Raw genomic sequence first — 25,852 nt, forward strand, 5'->3', positions numbered from 1 at the left:
ATCGGAGCGCGGGCGGAAGGGGGCTGCCTCCATCGCCCTTAGTGCACCGCATGTTCGTAGGGCACCCGGTAATAAATCATTCAAAGACGACCTGATTCTGGGTCAGGGTTTCGTAAGTAGCAGAGCAGCTACCTCCCTGCGATCTATTGAAAGTCATCCTCTGAGCCACGCTTTTGTCTCTCCGTGCGTGGGCGCCCCCGGACGCCCTCCTCCACCACACCCAGGGGTGGCTCCCTCTGCCGTCGGGCCGGCGGGAGGGACGCGGAGTGGGTAAAGCAGGCCTGTGGGAGGCTGCCTCCACCACGTGCCCTCCGGCAAGGGGGTCTCCCCCCCCCGTCCCTGCCCCACCGTGGTGCAGGGAAGGGGGCCACCATCCCTTGCGGGTCGGCAGGGTGACCAGATGGCCTGGGCCAGCCGGGCCTCCTCTTCCGGCTGCTCCCGGGCAAGTAGAGCAGAGAGGCGAGCAGCGGCAGCCCCGGAGGAAGGAGCCTCCCGAGTGGCTGCCTCGGAGCGCCTGGCCACCCTCGCTGGGCTGCAAGGGCGACTGGGTACAGCACCCTCCCAGGACATCCGGGTGCTGGGTCGTCCCGGGTCATCTGTTCGCCTGGCTGCGCGGCCAGATAGCCCTGCGGGCCGGGTGACCAGATGGCCCCGCGGGCCAGGTGACCAGATGGCCCCGCGGGCCAGGTGACCAGATGGCCCCGCGGGCTGTGTGACCTGATGGCCCTGCGGGCTGGCGGCCGGGCTAACTCCAACTTTTGTCCTTCCCCAATCTACTGTAAGCCCCCACTACGTGGGGGCTTAATAATCGAGAAAAATGGGCTCCCCGGGCAGGCCGTCGGAGAGAGGACGTGGCCTGGGCTTAACCCTCCTTGGTTCCAGCTGAGTTTCCGGGCGCTGGGGACTGGGGGTCCACCGGGGACCAGGGAGGCTCTCCCCGGCCTGGCTAGGGTTCAGAAGCTGGGCCCGGGGCTTGTGCTCCTTCCCAGGGTGCGGGAGCCCCCCGTCCTGCAAGCCTGCCGAGGGTCTGGGTGATGGGGACTGGTGTCCACCGGGGCGGGTCTCCCCGGCCTGACTAGGGTTCAGAAGCTGGGACCGGACCCGGGGTTTGTGCGCCGTCCGGCGGGCCCCGGGGTGCGTGATCCCCCCCGTCCTGCAAGTCAGCTGAGGGTCCGGGCGCTGGGTAAGGGTTTCCACCGGGGCCCGGGGAGGCTCTCCCCGGCCTGGCTATGGTTCGGAAGCTGGGACCGGGCCCGGTGCTCGTGGTCCGTCCGGCGGGCCCCGGGGTGCGGGAGCCACCTGTCCTGCAAGCCAGCTGAGGGTCTGGGCGCTGGAGACAGGGGTCCACCGGGGCCCGGGGAGGCTCTCCCCGGCATGGCTTCTTTCAGAAGCAGGGACCGGGCTGGTGAGCTGAGGTGGCTGGCTTTATCTGCTACGCTGGCGGAGCGAAGTTTTCTGCCCACCCCTACTCAATACCCTCTTCTACCAATGCACATGGTGACCGTGCTTTCATTACCCATTACCCACCACTCCATACTACTCTTACCCGCTGTGCGCCAAAACTATCATGGAGGCACAATGCCAACTAAGAGAGGAGTCCCAGTGCATCATGAGACTTAAAACACTTTCTTAAAAGAAAAACAACTTGCAATGCTCCAATTGCTGAGCCTGCCTATGGCGAAGTATAAAGAAAAGTAACACATTTTTGTAAACTTGGAAAAAGTTGGTAAAAATATTATTTGGAATGTAGAGCAAAACAAAAAAATGGCTCAGCACCATTAACCTAATTTTTTATAAAATCTTTAATTTTAAAATATTATATTACTTTTTTTAACTGAAGTTTAAAATAAATTCCCACGAAAATTAAAAGCAAAAAAGTATGCCTTAATATTTGTGAAAAGTGATGTATAAAATTAAGTACATGTAATTGCTTATATTATAATAAACATTTACGTTGCATTACTTTTTAAATGTATAAAGTTAATAAAATATTTTATAATTGAGTACATATGCATTATTTTTGAAATATTTTTACAATACTTATACGTATTTGTATTTCACGATTTTAAATAATTTACTTTAATTTAACATTTTCCACTGGACTTTCTTTTATGTCTTGGCCTCCATCATTTTTTATGGAATGCAATTGTAGTAGTAGAATTTAGACATATGTGTTGCAGGAATTATTTCCACTCCGAGTTGGAGTAATTTACTACTGTTCTGAGTCCCTTTAGGCTGTAATAACTTTAGAAGTGGAGTTTATGAATAACAGTGGACTTATTTTTTTGTGAATGGATGCATACCCCTCCCTGAACTTCTCCCCAACCCTCCATTAGCTCCTCCTTACTCCTCCCTAATCCCCTCCTGTTTAGTCATAACTATTTCCCAGTTTCCAGCCACTCCCCTCTGTCCCTCCCACATTTACTACTTAAACACATACTTACGTATGCTGAGACTTTGTAGTCTGAGAGGAAATCTCTTAACAGAAAATGATAGCCGAGGTGCAACCTCCCCACGTAAGTTTGTAAATAACACTTTGAAGTATGTTAATAGTACTATTGTAGTACTACTAAACATAGTACAAAAAGCAGTTTGTGAATAGGCCTCTGTGACTATTGTAACACCTTTTGAATTTGTAAGGTTCCAGCATTCAACCCACCATTTCCACAGGCCAGCATGCCACAAATAAAATGCTACTCCTATGTATGCGTTGTTGGCTTGCAGCTTTGACATGGAATGTTATTTACTGTTATGTACTATTTTTCCTTGAAGTTGCTCTGTGTTATTCCAGACCTTTGTCTGAGATGTTTTGGGGCATCCCCTGGTTGTGTAGATTGGCAGCTCTAAAAACCTGCATTAGTCCAGTGCTGCTTTCTATTTATGAATGTTTTGGGATTCGTTCTGTCTTCAGTTCTGTGCAATGTCTTGCTTTACCAAGACAAGGTCTATTACCAAGAATGCCTTCTCACATCTACTAAGAACCAATTCCTCCATTATGCGCGGTGAGGGGGTGAGTGTAAGGCTCAGGATCAGGGAAGAGGTGTGGCACCGCGGCCAGGGCGACTGACTCCGGAATTTGGGGATCACGGTTCGATCCCCGGCGCCGGCGGCAGATTAGCCCAGCACCATGTGACTCAGGGCAATAGCTTGCTTAATCTTCCTGACGGCCCCCAGCGCCTAGAGACCCTTTCGAGTGAGTGTTTGCGCTTTACAAATGTGGATTTTTTATTATTATTATTATTAAGGCTCATGCTAAGTATCTCTGCTAAAACGTCTCCAGTCTCTCCTTTTAATAACATTTTTGGACCAGAATTTATAGTAGTAGTCTACCACTTCAACTCACATTTGAGACAGGAGAGGTGTACCTGGTTATCTACTACATCAGTTGCCTTTTGCAATAAACGCAATTCAGGAATTTAAATTGAATGGCAATCGCTGTATGGCCAAGAGTGCGTCCCACCCATCCATTCCCACCCTCTAGCGAGCCCAGTTCAGTTTCCTAAGCATGCCTGAGTGTGAAATGCTTTTGGTTGTAGACTCCTGATATTAACTGAGATTTTTAGTTTTGCTTCACTTCTAAGGGGTTGAAGTCATGTATCATGTCAGCATTGATTAATTATTGGCTGAGGGCATACCTGAGCTGCAGGTACGTAAACGTGTATCTTGTATGAGACCAACTCCTTTCAAAGGTCAGCGAAAGTCACTAGGCAATTCCGTATAATAACTTTCAGTGTAGATATCTTAAGACTGTCTAAACCCTTGTGGTGTGGAGACTTGGGAGAGTTGTGTGGCTGCCCATAGTGGGGTTGCTTTGGTCAACTTGACATACCAATAGTTTGTGTGTCTCTCCATACGTTGATGGCCACTCTAGTCACCAGGGCAGTAGGTTCCATTCGAAAGTGCTGAGGACTGTTTCCCAATTCCCACCGTTCAGTTTTGTACATTTGGTCTTATCTGGCACCATATAGCCAACATTTATCACTGTAGGGTGTGCTACCCAGTACTAGGAAATAATGCCTATAATACCTAGTCCATCTCCGACGAGTGACTTAAACAGCATTTGGCCATTGAGACCCTCACTAACCTATTCTGCCACCTTAAAGCTCTTAAAAGGGAAGTGATCTGCCTGAAAAGAGAGGAAGGGATTGGAAATGAGTAACTCTGCAGCATATAGAATTCCTTAGGTAAACCTACGATTTTGACAATTGAATTATACCCAGAGACGGAGGGAAAGGGTTCCAGTAAAGCAAGTTCTCACGTTTAGGAGAGTTTTTTTCTGCCCAGACATTTGCTCTATTGATAGCAATATGGAGCCCTAGATATCTAAAGCTTTGAGGTGCCACTCCCCGAATCAGGTAGATGCTGGATTGACCCATTTGACGCTTTTTTGTATAAGTGCCACGGAAACCGGAAAATGGTAAGCAATGGACGGGCTGCAAACTTGTATACAATAGCTCTCACAAGCTAGAGTGCATGTGCTGTCGCAGGCTAGACTTAAACATTGGGTTTCCTATGCACTAAGGTATCAACTAAAGAGACACGACCCTCAGTCACCGGTGCTACGTCAACAATTATAGCTGTATTTTGCTCTATCTCTGCAGGGAGTTTCACACTGGGTGAAGCTTGTCATTATTTTGCTCAATTGTTTTATTTTAGTGCCTAGACCAGTCTTGATATGCTCTTACATTTCTTACATACATTATTTTATCTTTACATAGAAGTAACGTAGTTTAATAGATTTTACATGGCACAGATTATTTGGTCTCTTTGTGTCTGAAACTGTTTGGTGCTTTTGCTAATCGGTGCTAAATATTCTAGCAAATGTTCCCATTCGCAATTGCCCATACCAATCTGAAAATGATTTTTCCACATATTCTGTCAGCATCTAGAGCTAAATGTGTATGCCATGTATCTCAAGATAGTTATTGCCTTGGCTGTAGTTAGGTAACCTGAGGGGAAAGAGTTTGCCCTTCTCCCCACTGATAATAACATTATCCTCTAAGGTAATTGACCTGGATGAAGCCAGAGGGCCTGAGACAAATTCAGCTGTTGTTTCACAGTGTGAAAACTGTTAATCCCCTGTCGGGATTTGATGAGTTCTATTTGAGAGCAAATAGTTCTCGCTCATATTTTTCTCTTGTTAATTATGGCTAGTTGTCGAGTAAACTCATCTGTTGACAATTTTCTGTAAATTCACAAATATCTTCTTAATCCTTTGAGAGAAACATTATCTTACACTGGGAGTGAAAACCCAGCGTTCAAGTGTAGCATTTCTATTAACGTTTCAAAAATATATAATGTGACAAATTCTGTGTTCATGAGAAACCCCATTGCAGACCTGGAAGCGATGTTGCTGGAATAGAAGCTTTTGGATTTGGATATTTCCCACGATTGTGAATGGGTTGATGACAGAAAAAGTAGGAATACATAAAATACAGCTCCTGCTTAAAACTAAATAATCCTTACTAGATGGTAAACCGGAACATTAGGCCGCCGTCGTTACTTTTGTTGTTTCTGTAGTATTCTGTGTTTTACATTTTATTTCTTGGCCCATGCTGTATCATTCTTCGCAGTACAACACGGACCAACTGAACTACACATAATGAATAACTATGTGCTTTTTACAGTTAGTAAATACTAACGATGTTTGTGGTTTGAAAATACTGCATGTATTTATTTAAAACTTGAGATACTGTAACATGCTACCACTTTGTAACATGTTTAGACCAGCTGTGTGTCGGACTGCCTGTCTCTTCCCTTGCTTAAGACTTCTTGCGACATGTGCTTATCTGAAACATGGGGCAGCTGTTTTCAAAACATGTCAAAACGGTCCTGCGTTATCCAGTGTAAAAAAGGTTTTACTGACTGGGAACACTGTAGGTGGATAAGACAAACACGTAAAGAAAGAATGAATGTTTTTGTGGACCTCGTTCATTTCAAGATTTTGTAGCAGCAAAGAAGGGAACTATTTTCGCCTTAAGCATGGGGACGTGAAGGATTCTAATTCTGTCTTGTCCAGCAGTTTGTCCTCCAGTGTCAGTACATTCTGTAAACTAGGTTAAAACTTTTGATTAGAAGCCTATGATCTTCTAAGCCTGTTCCCAGTAACTACCCAAACATCCTATCCGAAGGTACTGGTTTTGACTAATCTTTTAGTCTAATCGCTTATGACAAATTTTCACCTAGAATGACTTTCACCAGGTTGACTTAACGTACCTGGTGAAACCCCTTCTTGAAATTATATTTTCTTCAGGTCGGTTTTTCTACAACATTATTTATCGATGGAAGTTCATCCTCTTAACCCCACAACCTCTCCTAATCACCGCTCCTTCTTGGATTTTTTTTGTCAACCTCTTTTTAAAAGGCGGTTTAAACTGCCTTTAGATCCTCTGGATCCCTTCAACCTCCCGCTTCCCGTGCCACCCACCTGTCTCCAGTGTCGTTTTTTGCCCCAAAACTTTCGTACTTCTCCACCCCCATTCCATCCTCAGTTTCCACCCTGTTCCCTTCTTACTTTTGCCTCGCTTTTCTCTTTTTTTTCCCTGTGTTGTTGTCCTCTTCTGCTCCAGCAGGTCATAGTAGAAATAAAAAAATAAATAAAAAAAAGACTACTGCAACGTTTTCTTTTGGATTCCCACAAAAAAATGAGCTTACAATTCTATTCCTTATAAGAAGTTCCTAAATCATCCTAGTTTACCTTATCAATGAAATCAATATATTTTTGTGGAAAAGGAATTTTGTCATAGGTTTTATCACGCCGGCATTATTTATTTTATATTTTTGTCAAATGACTGAATACCTCCCCGTCAACTGTTATGGCTAACAGGTATTAGGGTTGTGACTATAATTTGACCTTTAAGCTTTTGACTATGCCTCACCTGGGTAGATATCGAATGGCTCAAAGCCCATGTTTAACATTGTGTTAATGATTTTATTATTGAGGTTTGAGATATGTTTGCTGGTTTTCTCTTTTTTTTTTAACTTATTGTTTGGAATTCATTCAACCTTTCTCTCCAAACTAAATTGTACAGTACATACTTACCTAATCCATATTTCTATTATGTTTTCTTAATGGGCAATATATTTCACATTTTAGTCTGGATTATGTCTGAGACAAAGCATTTTGATTGCATAAAAAAATATGTGTTTTAAAAAGCACGTTTGATGTTAAAGATGTGTCCTGAAACAAATGTTTCTTTTCAGACAGAACACCCAAGAATGGAGAGACCGTACACATTTAAAGATTTTGTTCTTCATCCCAGAAGGTAAAGCAAAGTGAAATGGGTATAAAAGGTTTAACTTAATAACATACATTTTTCAATGTTCATCTCTGTCCCACATACTTTGAGTCCCTAAAAAAAGATCTAATTTTATATGGTGGGTATAAAAAAGCCAGTAGATCCAGCTGTTCATTAATATGTGTACAATGATGACCGTATAATAGACAGTTGTATACATACCACATCCCTTCTGTTCCTTTTATTTTTTCCTACTTATTTTTAATAATTGAACTTTTTTTTGCCTTTTTAAAGTAACATTTTATTTCTTGGTAATAAAAAAGTATAAAGCTGCTTAAAAGTGTTCGCTTGGGTACTTAGTCCTTCGATTCTTTCTTGTTATCTATACCCACTCTCCAGGCAATGTTTTGTTTTTTGCCTTCCTCAAAGTAGCAGAAGATGACAATTGCTGCCAATAGCGGCAGTATAGGAACTTATTAATGCCTCACTTTAAATTAAATTATCCACTCCTTAATAGTAGATGCTGTATGGTAGGTAGCGAAGAAAGCGTCCGTTTTATACTAATCTAGGTTTTGTCATGCTGCTGATTTGCTATTTATTTTATTAAGCATCAATGTATTGACAAAAATTATGTTAAGGCATTTCACTCACAAGAAAACATTTCCGGTACTAACTCTAGGCATGGTCAAGTCAAAGTTATTCAACTTACCACCTCATTTAACAGATTCTGTACTCTGTAAAAGTGTAGTCAGGACAGTTTTGCAATGTGATCCTCAAACCTGGAATTCTACAGTTTTGAAAGTCGATGACCCAATTTTGATATCAGCACTTTATATAAAGGCTTTTCCTAAAAGTTCCAAAGATGCTGATTTCAACCTTAACGGTGCTCTGCTTTCTCTTTAATGGATATAACCAGTTTTCTAAATCACGGTTTCCCATGCCATTGTTACATACCTTCCACAGCACTCAGTGCTGGACTCTGTGTCTTTGTCACACAATGAAACCTTCCTGCCTGCATCTCTTGCAAAGGAATTACACTTAGTTACATTCAGGGCTGGCTTGAGCGCTGGTGGCGCCCTGTGCGATAATGTTTGTTGCCGCCCCGCACGGACTCCCTCACTACTCATTGGCCTGGCAGGGCTGCATGTTGGGCACTATTAAAGGTCATTTATCAGCTTTATAGGTCTTTCTATGTTTGCCTGATCAGCTGTCCCTCTTAAGTTCCCCATTGATCTCAGATTTTTAAAAGGGCTCACTAACACATTTCCCCCACTCCATTTAGTATGGCCCAAAGGGACCTCAACGTTCTTCTTAAATTACTTATGAGTTCCCCATTTTGAACTATTTCATAGTTGTCCTTTAAGGCTACTAACTTTTAAGATTGTCTGTCTTTTTGATTGCTATTACATCAGCTAGACTTGTTAGTGAGTGCCTTATCTGTGAAGCCTCAAATTTACCTCTTTTTTCCCAAAGAAACTGGCGTTGAGAACAGGGCTGCCTTCCTGCCAAAGATAGGTTCACCCTTCAACCTAGCCCAGTCCATTAACCTTCCAGGATTCAATCCTCCTCCACATCCAACGAAGGAGGTAGAAACACTTCACCGCCTTGACCCCAAAGTAGTGTTCAGCTTCTGCGTGAACAGGACCAGTAAGTTAAGGCTTCTCGACCAGATGTTCGTGGGATACATTGGAAAGATGGAGATCAAGGCAGTGCATAAGAGGACTTTGTTAAGATGGATAATTCTGTGCATCAAGATCTGTTGCCCCATGGCACACAAGGAGCCACCAGAAGGTACTTGTGCTCATTCCACCAAGGCCAAGTCTTTCACTTCTGCACTGGTAACAGGTGTGCCAGTTGCAGACATTTGCAAAGCCTCAACCTGGACGCCCCTCCACACCGTTGAAAATAATTATTGTTTGGACTCTGAAGTGAGGAGAGTAGGTCACTTTGCTCGCTCAGTATATCATGATTTCTTGGTATACCTGACCATGCCCCCACTTCCTGGTGGGGGGAGACGGACTACTTGGGGAATCAAACCAATAGGTGAGGAATCTGCTGGTAGAAGTCCCAATCTGAAGAAAAAGTTGCTTACCTTTATTAATGCTCTTTCTAGTGAATACTATATTTATCTGCATATGTCTCACTGATTGCGTGGCTGGTTATACTACATGTTCACTTTATATGGCTTTAAAATACTACTGAAACCTGCATCTACCTTATGGACATTAGTGTCAGCCAGTCACCTTGAAGGCGTGTTAGAAAGAATGGTTGCTAACTGATGTCATCACATCAACGGGGGGCACTTTATGGCTCTAGTAATATTATGGGGTGTCGCATGCAGCGCTTATGTGTAGCTGGCGCCCCTAAATGGCATGAAAGAGCTATTGAAGTTTCTGGTTCCAGGCTGGTTACTTGGATATTCAAAAGGTGAGGAATCTTTAAGTAGATATAATATCCATCAGAAAGTTCTCTCCATCAAGTAACTTTTTCTTTTGCTAAAATGTCTTAGAAATTGATCCTGTTGCCATAAATGTACAACAGGAATTAATCACCATCTTTGAAGGTCTAGTCAAGGACGTCAAAAAACAACAAAACTTGCCTCACACTATACTTTCAAATATTTGCAGTACGTCTATAGAATAAGAAACCACCCACAGACCAAGAGTACAATTATAAAAAGTTAGTTTGTTTCATCTATTTATCAAAAATATATTTTTTCATGATAATAATATATCTATCTTTTTCTTACAATTTTATATATGATATAGAACATAACACAACATTAAAACAAATCAAAGCACAATCTCAGCCCAGCAAGTACAACAATGAAGGAATCAATAGGTGAGAATACATGAGAAGACCAAAATCAATACATAAGCACTAAACCTAACAAGGGAAAAACTAAACTAGACATTAAATGACAAAATACAATACAACATATACATACACAGATAGACAAAGAAAAAAGCGCCGACGCGCGTTTCGGAGATCCCATACAACTAAAAAAGCTCCTTCTTCAGGGCGCAATGGGTGCTTTAAGTTTAGAACAAATCATGGGATAAATTCTTGACCATAGTTTTCAAAATGATGCCGGGCTTTAATCACATAGAACTGTTGGTTTCACAAAATAAATAAAGGAGAAAATTCCCTTCACAGGTCCAGTCAATAAAGCTCCACTGGGGAATAAGCAAGAAATGAGGGATTGTAGCAGGCTAAATACACCATGCAGAGGGTGCACCAAAATAAATTGGATAAAAACCAGACGGATAAAATATGAAGTGGCGAAACAAGTGGATAGCAGGAATAACGACGCGTCACCTTTCAGTTAAGGAAGACGATCGCATAGATAAAGTCTCATAGATATGGGGAAGACGGTTAATCCCTCCTGGGGAGTATAGAGTTTGAATAAATTAAGTACAATTTTTGCCATCCAAACATAGTCAGTACGGGGCGCCACAACAACAAATCAGCAGTCAAGGACAACATAGAAGAAATTGAGTGTACAGATTGGGTATCCCCTATTATTTTGGCACGTAAACCTGAGAACAAATTACAACTAGGTATTGACCTCCATATGTTGCATGCCAACATTTTTATATATTGGCACTCTTTGCCGAATATCAACTAGGTCATTACAAGTTTGGCTGGTGGAATTGTTTGTTTCTATATTAGATCTTAGTGCAGTGCACCATCAAGTGGCATTAACTAAAGGTTCTCGTCGACTTGACAGCATTTGTTAGTTCTCATGGACATTTCCAATTAAACTTTTTGGTTTGGCTCAGCCTAGTTGGTGTTTCAATGAATTATTTATAATATGTTCAAGGATGTGGAAACATTTGTAAAATGTTTTTACAATGACATCTTGTTTATCTTTTTCCAAAACGGAGTCAGAAAAAAAGAAACATATGGACCTAGTTTGAAGCAGACTTCAAGATACAGGACTTGTCTTGGAGGAACAATGCTGGTTGTTTAGTGATAGAGTAGATTACTTAGGTCACACCATTACTGGAGATGGAGTAAAGACAAAAAATCATGCGGATGCTGATTGAAAGGCTTTACCTCTGGTCAATGAGGACCAATCACTTTCTTTAGCAAGGCTGTGTGAGTGATACGGAAGGGTGCTGCATTTGTATGGGCTCATAAACAACCAAAAACCTTTGATGTAATCAAACATATTGTTAATGCATCAAAGCTAGAACCGTCTGCATTGGCAAAATATGCATAACAGTTGATGCCGGTATGTGTGGGGTTGAAGCAATTTTGTTTCAGAGGGTTTGAAAAGACATCTGGAATGCTGCATTTACCTCCAATACTTTATCTACGACTGAACGCAAATACTCAGTGATTGAGAGAGTGTTACTGGCATGTTTGGGCATTCAAACGTTTTAATAATTATATCTGGGGAACTAGATTTGTGAAGACTGATCACAAGCCATTGGATAGCATTCTTTATCCTGGGCAAGGGTAGAATGTCAAAGGCTGATGTCTCACCTACAGGAATGTAGTTTTGAAATCCAATATTTGCCTGGAAAAAAGAATATTACTGCTGATTTTATATCTAGGTTTCCTACTGAAAAATGTGAGGACAGACAGACTCTGGAGGAGGAAGTGTGTGTCAGTAATGTGGCTAGTTTTATCACTGCTGCATTTTCTAGAAAATCTGAGTCAGGATGGTCTGAATAAAGTGAGTTAGATAATACTCTTAAGCCGATAAGTGAGTAGGTTGTAAAGGGATGGCTGAAACGAAAAGAGATTTCTTGTGAATTTCTGGTGTTTTTTCAGTTGCAGATATGTTACAAGTAGAGGGGACCCCATTATTCCAGGAATGGAAATGTATCCCACCTTCTAGTTTGGAACAAGCTTCCTAAAGATTCTCATGAAGGTCATCCATGGATATCATCCGTGAAGAGATTGTTGCGTTTGAATTTTTGGTAGCCGAGAATAGACAAGGTAGTATAGCGGTGGGTTAAGGTTGCACAGAAGAAACAAAAGTACAAGGTTAAATATGGTCCTTTGGTTCCTGTCCCTGAATATCTTTGGGAAAACATAGGATTTGATATGTCTGGTCCATTTTATTGTCTTTTTAATGATTCCCAATTTGCTTTAGTTTTGGTTGATTTATATTCCTCATGAACAGAAGTCATGTTTGTACATAAAGCTACCACAGATCTGTCATAGTAGAGCAGTATTTCTTGGGAAGGTGGTTTGTGTACCATTGTTACCACTAATGGTGTTTAGTTCAGATCTTCCTTGTTTTTGGAGTATATAACCACAGCTTTGTATGTTCCATGGTGCAGTGTTCAAGTAAAAAGATTTAACTGTATATGAAAAGAAAGTGTAACATGGGCAAATACAAATGGTCTGGATTGGAAGAACTTTGAGATCTAACTTTTGGACATATCACACTAAACCTTGTAACACTATTGGATGCAGTCCTTTCAAGTTACAAAAAGATAGCTTGCCAGAGTCTAAGTCATGCCCATCATAGACAAAAAACAACAACTGCATAAACGAGAGGATAACCATAATGTACAAAGAGTAGCTGATGTAGTGGTTACTAAGCAGGCGAAAAGAGAAAGAGGAATTCAGCTACTTTACCAGATATTATAGTAGGTGATTGGGACAGGATTAGGAAGCCTGGTTTCATAAAAAAGAATGTGCAAAACCTTTGAAGGTTGTAAAAGTTAATTTATTGTCACACACAATGGACTGATTTGGACCTTGAGTAGAGTGACCTAGTGCAAGAATAGGCCTGAGGTTGAGATTGGACACGGCTGTGGTTGTTCAGAATGTGTAATGTAAATTATGCTACTAATGGGGAGAAAATAATATATATGCATCAATTAGAACAAAATGTATCTACTTTTAGAACCCCTTTGACCTTACTGGGAGGTTCCATTGCCTTTAAGGGTAAAGAAAATGCTCAACATCGAAAGTCTTCTATAACATTAAAATAATTTGTGTGATGGTTTTAATCTTTATAGCTACAGTGCTTCCTTGTTGATTTTCTTTTTTATTCTTTTGTAATTTATAAATATTTTGAAGGGTGAGTTGTATTCTGTATTATCTTGCATTTTTTTCTTTACTATAATTACTTTATTAGTGGTGTGCTCCTCGCGCATGTGTTAAATCCATTGTCACCACACGAGGTCCTATAGTGTCGTGACGGTTGATGATTTCAGTTGAAGAGCACTGTGTGAATAAATGACTTGCTCTGTCTCCAGTGTCTGCCTGGCTCATAATAACGCACTACCAGGGCTAAATTGGCATCGTCCTTAATTTCAGTGCTGGGAGCTGGGAAGAATTCCACATTGCACTGTTCAGAAAACCAATAAGCAGAACACTCGTAATAAAATTTAAATTTACCAGGAACCCTGTGTGCTTGTTTCCTGCTTAGAAGAGGGACACTGCAGGGATTTGCCCCTTGTCCCTAATGTTTGCACTTGCAATAGATCTCTTGCCACAGAGCCTTTAAACTGACCCTCATATCCAGGGCTTTCAGCAGTCTGATACGTATGAGGACGAGATTATTCCCTGTCGGTGGAGTGGGCCCGCTAAACAGGCACGATGGTGGCGAGAACTGGTGCCACTACCTAGAAGTCAACATCCAGGCCACAGTGGCCATGCCTAGAGCTAAAAATCTGGTCCCTTTGCTGGCTGCAATGCATAGTGTTGTGCTGCGCTGGTTTTCTTAGCCGCTATCGATTCTGGGGTGCATTACGCTATTAAAAATGATTACTTTTCCACAGCTATTATATACATCGCAAAACGACCAGGAGCAGACTCCACATCAGCATCATGATCCACACCAGTTCCTGCTGCATCAATGCTAGATAGTCCATAGTCCTGTCTGACACTGAACTGAATCTGTTAACCTTGGCTGAAGCCGTGCTAGTGTTCGGTTCCTAATCACCCGGCCCCCACATATTCTGACTTTGATAAGCCACTTCCTTTGCCTAGGTGCTGCCCTCTAGTGCTCAAACACCTATTTGGATCGGACTCTGACAAGAGCCCTCCAGTTTTTGGCAATGATGGTGATGGTGGGGATAAATTCTCCCCATGGCGTGTCAGTGATACTTTTTATATGGCCAGTGGGCTGGACACTTCTTCTAATACAGGGCTCTTGTCTCCCCTGTTCCTTCCATGGAAGCGTCTTATTCATTTGCCATGGTCATCAGACAAGCAGCCAACATTTTTTGATTCACAGTTCCCTTCTGTTGAGGTGAAAACGAATGTTCTTATGTAAGTGTTGTTTAAAGCTATTCAATGTGACCCTGTTCAACACCCTCAGGGGCTCTTGGATCAAACCATGCTCTTGCCCACCTTTAAAAAGACGGGTTGCATGTCTCTACAGACTCACTGCAAGCGTAACCCTCACTCCCCTTTCTGGCTCAGAACCTTAATCCTGAGAACTCCCAGTAGCATGGTTAACCCCAGTTATTTCCCCACTACACCTCCAGGAAGAGAGTAGGAAAGAATGGAGTTGTTTGGTAAGAGGATATTTTCTTCAGCTAGCCTCGCCCTCGTGTAAATCAGTGCCTGCTGTTTGCTGGGAAGATACTCCCATGCCTTATGGGACTCAGTTCCTGAGATTCTAACAGCAGCCTCAAAGGAATTTCACACTAATTTGTCAAAGACCATACAAGTTGGCTAGGACGAGTCAGACTGCTCACACCTGGACATGACGGACTGCTTAAACAGAGTGGTCATACTAACGTGGTGCTCTGGCTCCACCCATGGGTGAGGGCCTCTCAGGTGACGTCCAGGTGTCAATCATGGTTATGCCTTATGACAGGTCATGCCATTTTTGTGATAAGGATGACTCCACCGCTGAGTGTTTTAAAGAGAGCTACTGCGATCTCACTCTGTCTTTCTTCACCTGTATGGCAGTATGTCCAACAGTTAGCCTTTTTTGCGGCATCATTAGGGGCTTTGCCTTCTAGCAGCGTCAAGGCACACCACTCCAGCAACAGACACCCCAGTCCTTTTGGATTTGGGGTAGGGGAATTGGAAGACAGTTTCCAAGCAAGCAGGGAAAAAAATCTCTCAGTTCCCAGTCCCTACAACAGCATCCTTCAAGCCGCTTTAGTTTGTCCATAACAGCACACACTTCACCATTGAGAGATAGGATTAGTCAGTTTCTCCACAGGTGGCAAGCCATAAATTTGTCACGTGGGTCCTGCAGATAGCCCTTTGAACTATGCCCAGCCATACCTTCCTGTCTCACCGCCCTCAGAGCGGTTTACAGAAGCCCATTTGTCCATCCTGCAGCAGGAAGTTGAGGCTCTTTTGGATGAAGGAGCCATAGAGAAGTTCGTGGCCTCGTAGATCGGACCTGGGTGTTACTCTTGATATTTCCTATTGCTGAAAAAGGACAGGGGCCTTCCCCTTATCTTGGATCTTCGACCCCTCAGTTTGTTCCCACAGAAGGACATAGTCAGGCTGCCCTGGATCCAGGAGAAAAATTGTGATATTGGATCTGCAGGATGCGCTCAGGTGCTACCTGCGGTTCAAGGTGAGCCACAAGCATTTTCAGTTTGCTGGGCTCCCTTTTGGCCTCACAAGTGGCCCTTGAGTGTTGACGAAGGTGATGATGGTGGTCGCAGCATACCTTTGGAAGTAGGGGGTACCAGTCTTCCCCCTACCTAGACAACTGGTTGTTGAAGTCCGCCATGTCACAGTCAGTGACCTTGTTGAGGTTCACTATCAAGGTGCCAAAGTCAAGTCTTATTTCTTTACAGAGGCTTCCTTTCTTGGACCCATCCTGGGTAAGGAGCACTGTCAGCTATTGCCTCTGAAACAATGAGTCCAGGACATTCAGGCTGTGATCCCATTGTTTCAGCTTCAGTTCTAGGTCTTAGTGAGCATGGCTCTGAGGCTTCTTGACCTTCAGGGGTCCTGTATCTTGACTGCGGACCATGCCAGGTGGCATATCAGAGCTCTGCAGTGGATCTAAAATTTTATTCCGCTTAGTGGCCTAATGCGTCCACCTGTGTTTGACCTTATGGTCACAGGTTCAATTCCCTGCAGGTCTACTCAGCCTTTCATCCTTTTGAGCACCATTGAGTTGGGTAACAATAAACATCTGGTTCGAGGCATATGAACTGCAGATTATACACTGTGCATAGCTCGCCATCTGGTGTTTGGCCCGGATGTTTGCAGTTTGTTTTTCCTCTTGGAAAGTCTTTGGAAGTCACGTGTTCGGTGACTCCTCCTTTGGTTCGTATTGCGCATGGGCTTCGGCTCCATCCTCAGATTGTTTTTTTCCGCTATCCGGCTCGGATGTAATACTTCGCGCTCCGGTTCCGAACTTCCCAGTTCAACGATCGACGCAAAAATCCTCGCTCATCCAGCTTCTTCAGATAATAAATCATCTTACTCACCTTCTCTTCGGCACTTCTTCGATTCCGGTCGTCGACGGCGGCCTTCCGGCCTATTTCCGGCTCCGGTCTTGGCTGATGGAAAGAACTCCCTTCAAGAAGTGCCCTAGATGTGGGTCCAAGTTTCCCCACACCGATCTTCATGAGGTGTGCAACCTCTGCATCTCCCCAGAACACGAGGCCGAGACTGTCCCGCCTGCAAGTCTTTTCGCTCTAAAAAGACCATGCGAGATCGACCGGCTAGACGCAACATGGCGCACTCCTCGACCTCCGCTCCAGTCGACATCTTCGGGGACGACGTCGAAGCTCCGGGACAGCAGAACATCGAACAAGAGGACAACTACCTCGTCAGCGCTTCCGAGGCCGACGACTCAGATGTGGAGGACATCACCCCGGCGCAGCGGGTCGTGAGTACAATACCCCCTCCCACACCTTCGCCTCCGGGCCTAGGCAAGACCAAGGACACTGCTTCTCACACCCCGCCTTCGGGCCCGGTAAAGAAGCCTATTAAGCCTTCCGGCAGCTCGGGCTCGAGCCAGCCGACCACCGGTGCCGAAAAACACCCTTCGGCACCGAAGAAAAAATCGGCCTCCACCTCCACACCGAACCCGGCACCCAAGACTTCGGTGTCGAAACCTGCTCTTCCGGAGCCGACCAAACATCACAAGACCCTCGGCACCGACACTCCCATGCCGAAGCCTTCTTCGGCACCGACAAAAAAATCGGAGGTTCCAAAGAAGCACGGCTTGGATAAGCCTAAAAAGCCGTCGGCCCCGAAAACTTCGGCGCCGACCGAACAACCAGTGTCGCAGGAACTTTTCACACCGGATCCTCTGCAAAAAACACTCACCAAGGATCCAAAAACTGGACGCTTGACATTGTCTTCAAAAAAGAGACACTTGGACAAACCAGCTCCACCTCCACCTCCAAAGAGAAAAGACATTGCTACCTCTCCTTTCAGGGTGCCTTCCCCACCTCCTCCACCTCCTCCATACTCCCCACCTCCACCCCCTCCACCTCATCGTTCCCCCACCTTGTCTCCTGTCCCAGACGATTTGGGAGACCCTTATTATGATCCAGCAGATGTGCCACAAGACCCCACCCCTACTGGATCTCCAGACCCATGGGACGATTATAACAATCCGGACATCCCAGATGTCCCACTGGATGACCTTTACCCATCCCCACCTGAAGATTCCTTAGGCTTTCACCACTTGTTACAAAGGGCGGCACACTACCACGGGGTGGAGTTACATACTGACCCAGTGGAGGAAGATTTTCTCCTAGACACCTTTGACAATGCACATAGGTCTACTGCCATTCTACCTATGTTAAAGGGCGTAATTAAACATGCACCTGAGGTTTTTAAAGACCCAGTCAGGGCCAGGGTCCTAAACCCTCGTATAGAGAAGAAATACAAAGCCGCCCCCACAGACCCTTCATACATTAAAGGCCCTGCACCATTGGATTCCCTAGTGGTATCTACAGCTAGGAAGCGCTCAAATTCTCAGGCGTCAGGCGAAGCACCACCACCTGACAAAGAGTCCAAGCTCCTAGACGCGTCAGGGAAGCACACTGCGTAACAAGCTGCCAATATATGGCGTATCGCCAATACGCAAGCGCTGTTGGCCCGATACGACAGGGCGCATTATGATGAGCTAGAGACCAGCATGCACCATCTCCCTGAAAAGTACAAGACTAGGGCTAATGAATTGATTCAAGAGGGAAAAACAATAACTAATACCTCTATACGCTGTGCCCTAGATGCAGCAGATACAGCCTCTAGGGCCATAAACACCAGTGTCCTTCTCCGTCGCCATGCCTGGCTCAGAGTTTCAGGGTTTAAACCGGAGGTACAAGCCTCTATATTAAACCACCCATTCGACCAAGATCATCTATTTGGCCCCAAAGTAGATGAATCCCTCGAAAAGATGAAGAAAGATACGGACACGGCGAAATCCATGGGAGCCCTGCAGTCACATACACCCAGGCGCTCTTTTCGCCGCTCTTCCTTTCGGGGCACGGGCAGAGGCTACTCCTCGGATAGTGCATCCACGTCCTACAAATTCCCTCCTCAATCTACCTTCACAAAGGGTTATCAAAGAGGCGGATACAGAGGCAATAATAATAAGGGCAGAGGCAAAACAAATACCGCCCGCTCTGCCACACCTCCTGCCCAATGACTTTCCCCCGCTCCCTCCAGACCATTCCACTCCGGTCGGGGGCAGAACACAACATTTCCTTCACGTCTGGGAGACAATCACCTCAGACAGATGGGAGACACAAATTATTCAGTCAGGGTATTGCCTAGAATTAACATCTACCCCCCCAAACAATCCACCCAGGCACCGCCCTATGTCTCAAGAACATACTGCGCTACTAGCACAAGAGGTGATCTCCCTCCTGCAAAAAGGAGCCATAGAGCAGGTCCCCATAAATCAACAAAATTTAGGGGTCTACCCTGTACTTTCTGATTCCAAAGACGGACGAGACTCTACGACCTATCCTTGATCTCAGACCTCTAAACACTTACATACATTCAGACCATTTTCACATGGTAACCCTTCAACAGGTTCTTCCACTCCTCTCCCAGAACGATTTTCTCACCACTCTGGACTTGAAAGACGCATACTTTCACATCCCAGTACACCAGTCTCACAGAAAGTACCTCAGATTTGTGGTGGACGGACAACACTACCAGTTCAAGGTGCTCCTGTTCGGGGTAACAACAGCACCAAGGGTATTCACCAAGTGCCTAGCAGTAGTGGCTGCACACCTCAGAAGACAGCACATTCACGTCTTCCTGTATCTAGACGACTGGCTAATAAAAGCCACGTCCTACCAACTATGTGTGCAACATACCGCCGCTACGGTCCAACTACTTCACCGGCTAGGTTTCACGGTGAACCATCAAAAATCCCACCTGGTACCAATACACACAAAACAATACCTTGGTGCCACCATAGACACCTCAAAAGCCATAGCCTATCCCAATCCTGCCAGGATTGCAAAAATACAGGCTCTGCGTCAAAAATTCCTATGTCAACACTCTGTCCCAGCAAGAGTGTTTATGCAACTGATAGGGATGATGGCCTCTTGCATCTTTAAAGTGCCCCATGCAGGGGAGGAGCCAAGATGGCGACCGGAGCAGACGCTTGAGCGCCCGGCTCCGCCGGCCCTTGGCCTCGGACTATCATCCTGATTCCTATCCTCGCCGATTTTCGAGGTGCAACGTGCGCGACGACGCGCTGACCGTGCCGCCGCTTTCCCGGAGTCTGAGCCCGCCCGGATGCCGGAGCTCTTGGTGCCTTTGTTCTCCGCGCTGGACCCCTGCTCCATTGTGGCCTTGGCCGGCCCCCTGGAAGCTCCGCAGTCACTGGACCCCCGGCGCAAATCTGAGCCCCGCGGCCCCGATCCCGCCTCACACCACGGACTGTCGCCAGACGAGCCGGGGGAGAGACGCCCGGACACCTCCTTCACCTTTCACCTGACGGGCTGGAGCTATAGGGTAAGCCCCGGTGTGGCGGGTCTCCTGCCCCGCTCTGTGGCCCGCGCTGTGGAAGGCTGCAGACCCCCTTCTTCTATTGCCTAGTCGGCTGCAAAGAGAGTCCGAGGGAGGGGAAGCGACTGTTGGCTTTCACCTGTTGCGGCGCAGACCTGCGGGGAATTGCCTCCTTGTTACGATCCCCCCCCTGGCCACTGTACCGTTCAGCGGTAAAACATGGCGTTGATTGCCTGCTCGCTGCTGGGGGGTGATGCTCCGGTCTCGCCCGCTGCCCGCTTCGCCCTCCCTCTACCAGACTCCAGCTCCACAGTGCCGTCCCGGATTGCTGCCGATGTGGGGGCGCAGCTTCCGCTGACATGCGGCTCCGTTCTGGCTGCCCTGCGGGACTTTCGTCTGCAATTGTGTGTTGGCTTGCAAACGCTGAGTGAGCGGTTCGACTCCATACTGTCGGCTGCGGGTCGTGAGCGCCCCGTTTGTTCTCAACAAGACGTGGGTCTGCCAGTGCTTCTGTCCTCTTGCGGTGACGCAACGACTGGGTATAACCGTGCTACACTGGTGCCTGCATCTGGCTTTCCCGGCACCCAGGATCAATCGATCTCCTGCTCAATTGTGGACACTTTGTTTCCCCGTTCATTGCTGCCTGCTTTGTTGTTGCCTGCCTCACCGCGCCCGCAAGAGTATCCAGCTGAGCGACACCTGACATCCTCGAGGAACCGTTCACGGTGGCCTACTGCTTCTTTTATGTGGAACTCCTGTACTTTACAGGCCAGGTCTGGATTTTATATGGTGCACAAGGGGACCTCAATAGATGATCGGCGGCCATTTTGTGACTCTACTTCTCCATCTTCTCCCCAGCGGCCATATTGTCTTTGTCTGCACGGGCTGCGGGGCCTTCATGTGGGGGCTAGTCTAATCTTACGCCCGCGATCGGGCCAGGGCTAGATTGATTTCTATCACCATGGTTTCACGGATGGGCTGGACTGGGACTGGAACTGTCTGCATATGTTGTGCGCACTCGTCGCGAATTGTCTGCCTTCATTATATTGTTGTGACACGTTATCTTCACACGACCGCTTTTGTGTGTAGTGGGTTCTCAGTGTGTGGAGACGTAGTTGGCCGGTGGTTTCGGGCGCTCCGAGGCTACGTGGGCTCCTCCCCGCTCTCTTCTTTGTTTTCTTATTTTCTTTCCTTTATTCCTACTTTCTCTCTTGTCTATATTTCGGGTTCATTGGGCGACAGGCACTATGCTGGGGGGGGGGGCAGGCCGTAGCCTCCGCATTGGTGTAGGGTGGGGGGGTAATTTACTGTTTCTTTTTAGTTCTATGGGCCTTTTTCTTCTATGTCTCTGCGCTCTCCTTGTTTCCGATTCGGGATCCGGGTGTGGGGTGGATTGAGTGGGGGCGGCTTTGGAGGGGTGCGTATTTACTCATGTGACTATCCTGTTATATAACTGCATCGCCTCACTGTCTGAGATTTTCTATGGCCGTTTTTAATGATGCTGCTGCTCTCCCGTGTGATGAAGCCATCTTGCGGACTCGAATCTCCTTGGTTCTATCCTCTACTGACTTTTTCTCGATAAAATTATTTTGAAAACCTTAAAATTAACCTTTACTTCTCCTTCCCCTGGTGTCAAGGATCTCTCCAGTGTATAACTCCTGAATCGTTGCTAATCTTGACCATCGATGCACAGGGGATGTAATGTTTGTCTCAGTGCTTAACCGTTTTGTGGCCGGCCTGATGGTTGTAGGCCTGTATTTGTTCTTTTCATATGCACAAATAAAGGTTTTTAAAAAAAAAAAAAAAATAAAGTGCCCCATGCAAGACTCCAACTGCGTCCACTCCAAGAGTACCTAGCGCGCCAGTGGAACAAGGCCCAGGGACAACTGACAGATCTGGTGCTGGTAGACGGTCGCACCCATCGCTCTCTGCAGTGGTGGAACACCACAAACCTTTCCAGAGGTCGACCGTTCCTGGACCCGGTGCCACAAATAATCCTAACAACAGATGCATCGCTCTCTGGCTGGGGAGCTCATCTGTTACATCTCACAGCACAGGGCACATGGACGCCGCAACAGAAGTTACTCCACATCAACCATCTGGAGTTACTGGCAATCTTCCTCGCCCTAAACTCCTTTCAGATGCAGATTTCAGGCAAGGCAGTCCTCATTCGCACAGACAACATGACTGCCATGTACTACATTCAAAAACAGGGGGGCACACACTCTCCACAGCTCTCTCAATTAGCACAGAGCATATGGAGATGGGCAATTCCACAAAAGATCTTTCTCCTGGCCCAACACGTCCCAGGAGTCCAAAACACCGTGGCAGATCTGCTCAGCAGACAGACGCAGCAGATCCACGAGTGGGAACTTCACCCACAGGTTCTTCACCCGTTCTTTCAGAAGTGGGGGCATCCACACATAGACCTATTCGCCACCCACGAAAACAAAAAATGCCCAAGCTTCGCTGCCAGATATCCACACCCATTGTCCAAAGGCAATGCGATGTGGATGAACTGGTCAAACAAATTTGCATACGCTTTTCCACCTCTCCCACTAATTCCATTAGTGGTGCGAAAGCTACAACAGCATTCCCTAACGCTGATCCTAGTAGCTCCAACATGGGCCAGACAACCGTGGTACACCACACTGCTGGAACTCTCAGTAGTACCACACCAAAAGCTACACCTCTCACCATGCCTCCTAACTCAGAACCATGGGGAGATCAGGCACCCGGACCCAGCTCAGCTCAACCTTGCGATCTGGCTCCTGAGGTCCTATAATTCGGATACCTTAACCTTCCCCCTGATTGCATGAATATTATCAGGGAAGCTAGACGCCCTACTACTAGAGCGTGCTATGCGGCAAAGTGGAAAAGATTTGTTGTTTACTGCCACAACAACACAATCAATCCTTTAGATGTATCCATACAGCACATTATATGTTACTTACTCCATCTACAAAGGTGTAACCTAGCATATACTTCCATTCGGTTACACCTCGCTGCAATTGCTGCTTATTTACAGAACAGGCAGCACCTCTCACTTTTCAAAGTGCCTGCCATCAAAGCCTTTATGGAAGGCCTCAAAAGAGTAATTCCACCCAGAGTACCACCCTCACCTGTCTGGAACTTGAATATAGTTCTCACACGGTTAATGGGACCCCCTTTCGAACCATTACCTAAATGTGAGCTGCAATTTCTCACATGGAAAACAGCTTTTCTAGTGGCCATCACTTCCCTCAGAAGGGTTAGTGAAATACAAGCACTCACTATACAGGAACCTTTTCTCCAAATGCATCAGAACAAGGTTATACTCCGCACCAACCCAAAATTTCTACCCAAAGTCATTTCTCCATTCCATCTAAACCAGTCGGTAGAATTACCAGTCTTTTTCTCACAACCCCAAACCGTTGCGGAAAGGGCTCTACACACACTGGATGTTAAAAGGGCTTTACTTTACTACATCCAAAGGACACAACCTTTCAGGAAAACCAAACAGCTATTTGTCTCCTTCTCTCCACCACATAAAGGCAACCCTATTTCTAAATCAGGGATAGCTAGGTGGATTGTAAAATGCATACAGATTTGCTACCACAAAGCAAAACGAACGCTATCTGTTCCCCCTAAAGCCCTCTCTACAAGGAAGATAGGGGCTTCTTTGGCTTTCCTAGGAAACATACCACTAGATGGCATCTGCAAAGCAGCGACATGGTCAACACCGCACACCTTCACAAAACATTACTGTGTAGATGTGCAAACCAAGCAACAAGCTAGTGTGGGCCAAGCTGTACTAAAAACACTGTTCCAAACAACTGCAACGGATGCCAGTGGTCGCCGCTAGGGTTGGGTACTGCTATATAATCTATGCACAGTGTATAATCTGCAGCTCATATGCCTCGAACGGAATATGCTACTTACCAGTATGCATCTGTTCTTGGCATGTAGAGCTGTAGATCTAAACACGCCCACCCGCCTCCCCCGCTACCTGTATCCGTTCCAGTCTTATCTTATTTAGATACAATACACATGGGTTTCTTCACTGTTGTTACTACGCTCCATCTTTCCCTGCTGGCGAAAAACAATCTGAGGATGGAGCCGAAGCCCATGCGCAATACGAACCAAAGGAGGAGTCACCGAACTCGTGACTTCCAAAGACTTTCCAAGAGGAAAAACAAACTGCAAACATCCGGGCCCAACACCAGATGGCGAGCTACGCACAGTGTATACATCTGCAGATCTACATGCCAAGAACAGATGCATACTGGTAAGTAGCATATTCCTTATTCAGCGCCAAGATACCCTTGGGTAAACATGTGCTTTACAGATACACGTTATGGTATGTTAGTGGGCCCAGCCCCAAGGGAATCCATCCAGGGTTCTGGGGTGGGGGGAGATGCAACAGATCTGCAGTGGTGGCTGATCAACCGCAATTGGACCAGCACACACCCCATTCCCTATATCACTAGAAGGTGACAGTGACTACAGACACTGGGTTGGTGAGGTCATCTGGTAGAAATGGAGATCACAGGACTCCCCTCCACATTAACCTGCTGGAGTTGTGGGCCATCCACTTGGCATTGAAAGCCTTGCTGCAGTCCATCAAGGGAATTCTGGTACAGGTCCTCATGGACACCACCCCCTCCCTGTGGTATTGAAACAAGCCTTCGCCTCTAGACCTGGCTGAATCGTCATGGCATATCCCTGATTGTACACCACTTAGCGGGACCTTTAACCCAAGGGGGTATAAACTCAGCCAGCGACACCTAGCAGATCACAAATGGCAGCTACATTGGGACGTAGCGAAGGGCATCTTCCGGCAGCTTTGATTTCTTTGCCACCGCCAAGAATGCACATTGTGGAGGAGTGTGGTTCAATGGTTAGAGTGGCAGACCCTGAAGCAGAATTCTGGCCAGGGACCAGGGTTCGATTCCCGCCTCGGCGGTGCTCGGGCTCAATTTCCTCGGACCTGTCTATTCTCGCCTCGGTGCCTATTCTAATCACGGGCCCCCGCTGCAACTCTGGGCAATAGCTTGCTTAGCCTCCACACCGGCCCCAACAGCGCTAAGGATGCCTGGCTTCACCCTGGGGGTGCCCAAGAGTGGACACTTCACAGGGAAAGCCAGGAGGGGTTCCACAGCGGTATGAGTATCAGCGCCAGGAAACCGCAAAGGCGACACCGCAAGGTGGCCGTCTGGTGACAGTGCGCTCTATAAGTACCTTGACATTTACATTTGACATTTACATTTACATTGTCAACACTATCTGATAGAGACATCACGCAGCTGATTCCTTACCTTTTAATTTCCCAGGCATCTGACTGCATCTGGAAAATTGTTCTGTGAACACTTCCCCTGCGCACCGGTAGGTCGCATTGGTCGGCTCCGCGTGACATTGTCTGTGTCGTCCATGCAGCAAGTGATGTCCACAACACCTATATAGGCGTCGCCTCGGTTTGCTGACGTCAATTCTTTTCTTTCTGCGCCAAATAGCGATTATCTGGAGGTAGAGCTACCCCTGTGTTGCTTTTGGACAGACTTTTTTCAATGTCTTGTCGAGGTTTTTTTTATAGAAATTTCTTCTTCCTGGTTTGTTGAAGTGATGTCTTCAAGGAAGACGGACATCGCGCCATGTTGGTTACGGAACCACATCTTGTGTGTCTGTGGTGTCTTGAGCGCAACTCCGGCTCCAAGTCTTGTTCGGAGTGCTGGGCCATGGTGCAGAAGGCTGTG

General features: G+C 46.1%; 1 protein-coding gene and 1 pseudogene across 4 annotated transcripts in view; both read left to right on the forward strand.

Annotated features, from left to right (window-relative positions):
* Positions 1 to 175, forward strand: part of LOC146860280 (28S ribosomal RNA) — a 1,584-nt pseudogene extending 1,409 nt beyond the window's left edge.
* The window catches only part of NEDD4 (NEDD4 E3 ubiquitin protein ligase), a 1,922,401-nt gene that overhangs the window by 781,512 nt on the left and 1,115,037 nt on the right, over positions 1 to 25,852 (forward strand). For all 4 annotated transcript variants that reach the window (XM_085644133.1, XM_085644134.1, XM_085644131.1 and 1 more), the window contains one exon: positions 7,204 to 7,265. In XM_085644133.1, coding sequence (XP_085500259.1) covers positions 7,204 to 7,265 — 62 coding nt within the window. The remainder of the gene's footprint in view (positions 1 to 7,203; positions 7,266 to 25,852) is intronic.

This window comes from Triturus cristatus, chromosome 3_1 (assembly GCF_964204655.1).
Source record: "Triturus cristatus chromosome 3_1, aTriCri1.1, whole genome shotgun sequence".
Lineage (NCBI taxonomy): Eukaryota > Metazoa > Chordata > Amphibia > Caudata > Salamandridae > Triturus > Triturus cristatus.